An 8,485-nucleotide genomic window follows, 5' to 3' on the forward strand; every position below is an offset into this window, starting at 1 on the left:
GAGTCAAGTTAAGTTTAGTTTCTTCAAAATCACTTGTTAGGTCTAGAATTGAGTCTTTTTTTATTGTGTGTTGTTGTTTTGAGTCATTTATGTCAGTTTTAAGTTTATAGAGTCTAATTTAGTGTTTTTAAGTCTTATTTGTGTTGATTAGCATCCCTAGTTAATCCCCAGTCTAGAACGATCCCTACTTACATCTTTACTACAATTGTCAACAATAGGGTTTAATTTGTGTGCTAGTTTATATCACATCACCTTGTCATTAGCATTTTGTACAATCTATGGAAGTGTACCATCTTCTATCAAGAAAGATCTTCCATTCTTTATCCCTATAGTAGGTCAGCATATTGACATTACACCAAAAACGTAAAAATCTTAAATCGAACATTCCACCATAATACTGAGGGAACTATCACCGAGGGAACTATTCATGGAATATTTCTGACAGAGGCTCTTACTTTGAGTACATGCTCATGATTCACATTTTGCAAAGTTAGCTATTCCACGTGCCACTTGGGAAAGAACATCAGGATTCCCACACCTCACAATTCCTAGCAACGCCTTAATACCACCTTCAGACCTTAGCTTCATTTGTAGCTTATCTGAGGATATTAACAAAATAATAACAAAGCAAGATTTAAATACACAAATTTAGGGAAAAAATGCAGAGCAAACATCGACAAAATGAAGAACAAACAACAGAAAAACCCTTCCTTTGAAGCATAGAATTGGAAAAGGGACATGTTTCCAGGGACTTGAATTGTATATAATAAACCAGGGAACTAAATAGAAAAGAAGAGTCTTCTTCAAATATTTTAAAAGGACTTTTATTATGCACTAATAAGCCAATGAAGCCATTTATGCCCAATTACTACAGATAGTTATACATATTTTCTTTTAAGACCATCAGAGAAAAGAAATGAATAACCAAAAGAAAAGGCAAGGGCTCTAATAATAAAACAAGTAAAGAAAAGACAATGCAATATACCTATTCGATTGTGTGATTTTTGTACTCTGATTCAATGGATCTAAGAAAGATTTCTGGAAGAGGGATTGAATAATTTCAGAGAGCTTTAGAGTAATGGAAGCCTCACACTCCTTCTCATTGAAATTGCTCTCTCTCTCTCTCTCTCTCTCTCTCTCTCTTACATAGCAAAACGAATATTACCGTTTCACTGAGGGAATATTGCCCTGCTCTCTCCTTTAACAGAATGAAAACAGTCTCAGCCTTTCATGTTATCTATCCTATGAGATAGTTACATGTGTCACTCAACACCACTTACTTTAACTTAATCTAGAGCATCCATTTGGAATATAATCCAAGGGTTCTTATTAAAACAAGTAAAATATAAACGTATTTCAGCTAAAATCACTTAAATGCTAACACTCCCTTCTAAGTGTTTAGCTGAAATCACTCCCAAAGCTTTCCTCAAGTACTCAAATTGATCCCTTCCCAATGCTTTTGTAAATATATCAGCAACTTGTTCCTTAGTTTTGCAATAGATCAGGTCAACTTCACCATTATGCAGTGAATCTCTAATGAAATGGAACCTTCTGTTTATGTGCCTTGTCTTGTGGTGTGCTACTAGATTCTTTGAACTTGCAATGGCAGAGGTGTTGTCACATAGGATCTGAGTAGGCTCCACTTGTTCCTCTCCAAAATCTGATAGAACAACCTTAACCAGAAGGTTTAAGTAGTTGGGTCTACAGCACTAGCATACTTATCCTCTGCAGTGGACAGTGCTACACTGCTTTGTTTGATTGAAACCCAGGAAAATGCTCCAGAACCAAAACTAAAAGCATATCTAGAAGTGCTTTTCATGACATCCTCACTCCCTGCCCAGTCACTATCACAATAGCCAATAAACATAACATCTTTGCCTTTCTCGCATGCAATCCCATAGTCCAATGATCCTTGGATATATCTCAGTACCCTCTTTGCAGTTCCTATGTGTTTTGTAGTTGGATTGTGCATGAATCGAGCTAGCAAACTTGCAGCAAACATGATATCAGGTCTTGTAACTGTTAGGTATAACAAGATACCAACCATTTGCCTATAAAGACTTTCATTAGCCATTTCACTCCCATGTTCTTTGCTAAGTTTTTCATTTGCTGCAAGTGGAGTTGCAACAGGTTTGCAATCCTTCAATCCGAACTTCTCCAATAAGGTCTTTGCATATTCCTTTTGATGCAGAAAAATGCATCCTTCTGTTTGAATCACTCTAAGCCCCAAGAAATGATGCAATAGACCAAGATCAGACATTTCATATTTTCTCATTATATCTGCTTTAAAATCATCCATTAATGCACTTGAACTTCCAGTATATATAATGTCATCCACATACAAGGATACAATGAGAATTCCTGCCTCAGTTGTCTTAATGTAAAGAGTTGCCTCACTTAGACTTCTATGAAAACCAGAATTGCAGAAATAAGAGTCAATCTCTTTGTACCAAGCCCTTGGTGCCTATTTTAAACCATACAAGGTATTCTTGAGCTTATAAACCTTGTCCTCCTTGCCTTCAATTACAGAACCAAGTGGCTGGTCTACATATACACTTCTTTAGTAAGAACCCCATTCAAGAATGCAGATTTCATATCAAGTTGGAACAACTTCCATCATTTCTGTGCAGCAAGCCCAACTAGAGTCCTAATAGTGTCAGATATTGCCACAGGGGCAAATGTCTCATTGAAATCGACCCCAAGCTTTTGAGAGTATCCCTTAACAACTAACCTTGCCTTATTCTTTTGTATTGACCCCTCTAGGTTTAATTTTGTTTTGTAGATCCACTTGACACCAACTACTGGTTTATCAAATGGTTCTCTATCATGCCAATTTTGGCCTCCATTGCCTTCTGCCATGACTCATCTTGTGCTGCCTCCTTAAAGTTCTCAGGCTCAACAATGCACAAGTTGCATTTTCAAACCACAGAGGAATTGGAAGTCAAAGTGGAAGAAAGGGGATAATAGACCTGCTGTGGAGCCAAAAACGATCACAAAGTGACACGTGGACTTTGGGACAAAAGAAGACAAAAATACCCTTGAGGTATAACGGGATTCCTACGCGCAAATAGTGGGTAATCATCCTCAACCAATTAAAAAATGCTCCAAAAGAGGTAACCAATTCCAAACTATCTCATTTTAGGTAATTATTTCCAAAACTTAATTTCTCTAATATATTATTTAGTTAATTAATTATCTAAATAATATATTCTTCCCATATCTCCTAAAATCATCCCTTAAAATGATAAATAATTGATTAATTAGGGGATCAACTCAATTAATCCCCTAATTGTCAATAAAGTGACCCAAATTAGTAGACAAAACCGGCCACCTCCCTTTGCTCCATACCTTTTCTGATTTTCTCCACCTTATTACCCAAATAAAGCTAGTCATTCAATTTGGTAACTTCCCATTTATTTTTCTCATATTTAATTAAGCCAATAAATTGGCTAATTACATCACAAACTCACCAAAAAACATACAAAGTGGCCGGCCACTTTCTTGGAAAAGTGGACCAACCTAGTCCTATAAATAGTCACCCATTTTTACCAAACACTCATTCCAAACCTCTTGCAAAAAATCCCAAATACTCTAAACACTATTTCTCTCTAAAATTCTAACTTTTGCATCGGAGGTTCTTCGGCCAAAGCCCCCCCCATTCATTGTGGGCGCGTGAGGCTTTTGGCCTTAACCTAAGGTGCTAGTTGTTTTGTAGGTGCAAAATCGTCCAAGATCGAGGAAGAGAAAATTTGCATCCACACCTGCAAATCAAGCTGGAAAAGTTGGAAGTACCTCCGAAGGAGCCAAGAATCCTTGTATACACTGATAAACTGTATTTTGGTGAATGTTGGTTCAAGGATAAGCCTAGGTGCCATAATTGCCATAAGTTGGGGCATATTGCAAAAGATTGTCGTGGGAAGAAGAAGGCTAACCAACATGTAAACTTTGTTAATCAAATCAATGACACTCCTACAATGTTATATGTCTGCAATAATGCCACAGTGAAGAAATGTGAAGACACATGGTATGTAGACAGTGGATGTAGTAACCATATGACTAGAAGGGAGGATTTGTTGGTTGACATTGATAGAACAATGACTGCTAAGGTTGAAATGGGCACTGGTCAGCTTATTGAAGTCATTGGCAAGGGAAATTTGGTAGTTGAAACTAAAATGGGGAGAAGATATGTCAAGGAAGTGATGTTAGTTCCAAGTTTAAACGAAAACTTGCTCAGTGTAGGGCAGATGATGGAACATGGTTACTTTCTGGTGTTTGGTGGTACAATTGTTGCAGTATATGATGATAACTCTATGTCGAACTTGGTAGCCAAAATACCAATGAAAGGAAACAAAAGTTTTCCCTTGAAACTTAAACCTGAGATGCAGATTGCTCTAAAAGCTACTGTATGTCAGTCTTCCGCAATTTGGCATAAGAGGCTAGGACATTTGAATATGGGTAGTCTGAGGCAACTCAAAGACCAAGATATGGTACTAGGAATGCTTGAGCTCAAGTTAGTAGATGGGATATGTGCAGGGTGTGCCTTTGGGAAGCATTGCAGAGATTCATTTATAAAGGAAGTATCATGGAGCGCTTCTCTTCCTTTAGAGTTGATTCACTTAGATATTTGTGGGCCTATGCAAATCACTACTAATGCTGGGAATAGGTATTTTCTCACCTTTATAGATGACTGCACTCGAATGTGTTGGATCTATTTCTTGAGAAACAAGTATGAGGTTTTTAACATATTCAAGAAATCCAAGGCCACAGTTGAATACAAATTGAAGAAGTTGAGAAGTGATAGAGGAGGGGAATATACATATGTTGAATTCAAAGAGTTTTGTGAAGAAATAGGCATGGAAAAACAATTAACAGTAGCCTACACACCACAGTAGAATGGTGTGGCTGAGAGGAAGAATAGAACCATAGTGGAAATGGCAAAGTGTATGATGATTGAGAAGGGTGTTCCATTTGATTTTTGGGCAGAAGCTGTCAACACAGTAGTCTACATCTTAAATAGATGTCCCACTAAGTCTCTTGATAAAAAGACCCCATTTGAGGCATATAGTGGGAGGAAGCCAGGAATCAAACACTTAAAAGATCTTTGGTTCTATTTGTTATGCCCACATTCCAAGTTAACTTAGACAGAAGCTAGATGGAACCAGTACTAAAAGCATTTTCTTGGGATATGGCACAAGTGAGAAAGGTTATAGACTTTATGACCTTGTCTCAAAGAAGATAATTATGTCAAGGGATGTGATAGTTGATGAAAATGCTTGCTGGGATTAGGAATCTCAATCTGAGAAGATCATCAGTGTACCAATGCCTGAAGTGGGAATGTGTGAACAAAGGGAAGAAGAGAGTTCAAGTGACAGATGTAATGTAAATGATGAGTCATCATCTGAAACTTGTGAGTCAATTGAAAATGGCTCAAGATTGGTTCAAATGTAGAATAACACAAGTCCCCAAGAATATGATCACACTCATTTGAAGTTCAAAAGCTTGACAAAAGTTTATGCAAGATGAAACTTGTGGATTGTTGAGCCTGAGAACTTTAAGGAGGCAGGACAAGATGACAAATGCCTTCCATTGTACTTATTTTGTTTTGGAGCAATATTAAGACTAACAAATGCCTTCTCAGTGTGAATCTCATCATTCCTATCAATGCTTTGTTCATACCCTTTTAGAATAGCAACATCTTGAACATCAACAATGTCTAGATCCTTAGTATTTTCAATCACAGAAGCAATACTATCATACGATCTAGGTAAGCTTATCATCAACTTTTGAACAACTCTCTGATTGCTAATATCTTCACCATAACTCCTCATTTGACTTAGCAAATCAAATAGCCTAACTAGATATGCAGAGAACGCTCATTCTAGTATATTCAAAACCACAGCGTAAGCCTTGGAGTTTCACAGCTCTTACTTGTTTATCTCCTACAAATTGGGTAAATTGCCAAAATGGTCCCTGAGATTTGCATAACTCATCACTTTGGTCCCTGAGATTCCAAATCGATAAAAGTGGTCCCTGAGATTGTCCACCATCCATCATTTTGGTCATTCCGTTAAAAACTCCGTTAAGTGTCCCGGAGCTCTTAGCAGGAAGTTTGGGCAATTTTCAAAGCTTCGTAACTCAATCGTTTCTTAACCAAATTCGACCCATAATATATCAAAATGAAGATAGGAAAGTGTAGAATAAGATTATACCTATTTCGAAGCCTAATGGTCGCCGAAAAATAGCCTCAAAGTTGACTGGTCTGAGTGAAAACTTGAAAACTCGCCGGAAACTGGGTAAACTTTAAACGTTCATAACTTATTCAATACTCAACGAAATCAAGTGATTCAAAATGAAAATCATACTTCTTGACGAGACAAAGAGAATGGTACCTTTTTGATGGCTAACTCACAGTGGTTTGGCCAGAAAACGGCTCAAAAGTGGTTGTCTTGATATCGAGTTAGCCACTTTCGAGCCATTTTCCGGCCAAACCACTGTGAGTTAGCCGTTGAAAAGGGTACCATTCTTTCAAAGCTTCGTAACTCAATCGTTTCTTAACCAAATTCGACCCATAATATATCAAAATGAAGATAGGAAAGTGTAGAATAAGATTATACCTATTTCGAAGCCCAATGGTTGCCGAAAAATAGCCTCAAAGTTGACTGGTCTGAGTGAAAACTTGAAAACTCGCCGGAAACTGGGTAAACTTTAAACGTTCATAACTTATTTAATACTCAACGAAATCAAGTGATTCAAAATGAAAATCATACTTCTTGACGAGACAAAAAGAATGGTACCTTTTTTATGGCTAACTCACAGTGGTTTGGCCAGAAAACGGCTCAAAAGTGGTTGTCTTGATATCGAGTTAGCCACTTTCGAGCCATTTTCCGGCCAAACCACTGTGAGTTAGCCGTTGAAAAGGGTACCATTCTTTCAAAGCTTCGTAACTCAATCGTTTCTTAACCAAATTCGACCCATAATATATCAAAATGAAGATAGGAAAGTGTAGAATAAGATTATACCTATTTCGAAGCCCAATGGTTGCCGAAAAATAGCCTCAAAGTTGACTGGTCTGAGTGAAAACTTGAAAACTCGCCGGAAACTGGGTAAACTTTAAACGTTCATAACTTATTCAATACTCAACGAAATCAAGTGATTCAAAATGAAAATCATACTTCTTGACGAGACAAAGAGAATGGTACCTTTTTTATGGCTAACTCACAGTGGTTTGGCCAGAAAACGGCTCAAAAGTGGTTGTCTTGATATCGAGTTAGCCACTTTCGAGCCATTTTCCGGCCAAACCACTATGAGTTAGCCGTTGAAAAGGGTACCATTCTTTCAAAGCTTCGTAACTCAATCGTTTCTTAACCAAATTCGACCCATAATATATCAAAATGAAGATAGGAAAGTGTAGAATAAGATTATACCTATTTCGAAGCCCAATGGTTGCCGAAAAATAGCCTCAAAGTTGACTGGTCCGAGTGAAAACTTGAAAACTCGCCGGAAACTGGGTAAACTTTAAACGTTCATAACTTATTCAATACTCAATGAAATCAAGTGTTTCAAAATGAAAATCATACTTCTTGACGAGACAAAGAGAATGGTACCTTTTTTATGGCTGACTCACAGTGGTTTGGCCAGAAAACGGCTCAAAAGTGGTTATCTTGATATCGAGTTAACCACTTTCGAGCCATTTTCCGGCCAAACCACTATGAGTTAGCCGTTGAAAAGGGTACCATTCTCTTCATTTCGTCGAGAAGTATGAATTTTTTTTTTTGAATAACTTGATTTCGTTGAGTATTGAAGAAGTTGTGAACGTTTAAAGTTTACCCAGTTTTCGGCGAGTTTTCAAGTTTTTACTCTGACCAGTCAACTTTGAGGCAATGTTTCGGCCATCTTCGGCAACCATTGGGATTTGAAATAGGTATAATCTTATTATACACTTTCCTATCTTTATTTTGATATATTATGGGTCAAATTTGGTTAAGAAACGATTGAGTTATGAAGCTTTGAAAATTGCCCAAACTTCCGGCCAAGAGCTATGGGACACTTAACGGAGTTTTTAACGGAATGACCAAAATGATGGATGGTGGACAATCTCAGGGACCACTTTTATCGATTTGGAATCTCAGGGACCAAAGTGATGAGTTATGCAAATCTTAGGGACCACTTTGGCAATTTACCCCTACAAATTTTTGCTTCAGGACATTCCAAGTTGCGTGTATAGTCTCTTGGATGGCGATTCTCAGAAATATCTAATCAGAAACCGCCCCTTGGATGATTTCAAGTGCCTTTGCATCTTTGACTATGTTCTCCCTCACCAGCTTGCTCTCAGCTTCAGTGAGTTCTTCATCCTTTTTCGCCGGAGTAGCGAAACCCTTCTCAACAACATCCTAGAGTTTATGAGATCAGAATATGGTCTTTATCCGAATCTGCCAGAAATCGAAGTTGTCTCCATTGAATACCAGTGCTCCAAGATCAACACCAA

General features: G+C 37.7%; 1 protein-coding gene across 1 annotated transcript; it reads right to left on the reverse strand.

Annotated features, from left to right (window-relative positions):
- Nucleotides 1-1,687: 1,687 nt before the first annotated feature.
- LOC139194994 (uncharacterized mitochondrial protein AtMg00810-like) lies at nt 1,688-2,859 on the reverse strand. Its single transcript, XM_070820163.1, has 2 exons — nt 2,732-2,859; nt 1,688-2,405 (listed from the first exon to the last, which is right to left on the reverse strand). The coding sequence occupies exons 1-2, from the start codon at nt 2,857-2,859 to the stop codon at nt 1,688-1,690; spliced, it is 846 nt and encodes a 281-aa protein (XP_070676264.1).
- Nucleotides 2,860-8,485: the final 5,626 nt, after the last annotated feature.

This window comes from Malus domestica, chromosome 04, assembly GCF_042453785.1.
Source record: "Malus domestica chromosome 04, GDT2T_hap1".
In the NCBI taxonomy this organism is placed as follows: domain Eukaryota; kingdom Viridiplantae; phylum Streptophyta; class Magnoliopsida; order Rosales; family Rosaceae; genus Malus; species Malus domestica.

Excerpts from the sequence above, each read along its gene's own strand:
- LOC139194994 (XM_070820163.1), bottom strand. The coding sequence starts at position 2,859 with ATGGCAGAAGGCAATGGAGGCCAAAATTGGCATGATAGAGAACCATTT. Across the intron at positions 2,406-2,731 it reads ATACAAAAGAATAAGGCAAG|AAGTCTAAGTGAGGCAACTC; the intron begins GTTAGTTGTTAA and ends TGGTTTTCATAG.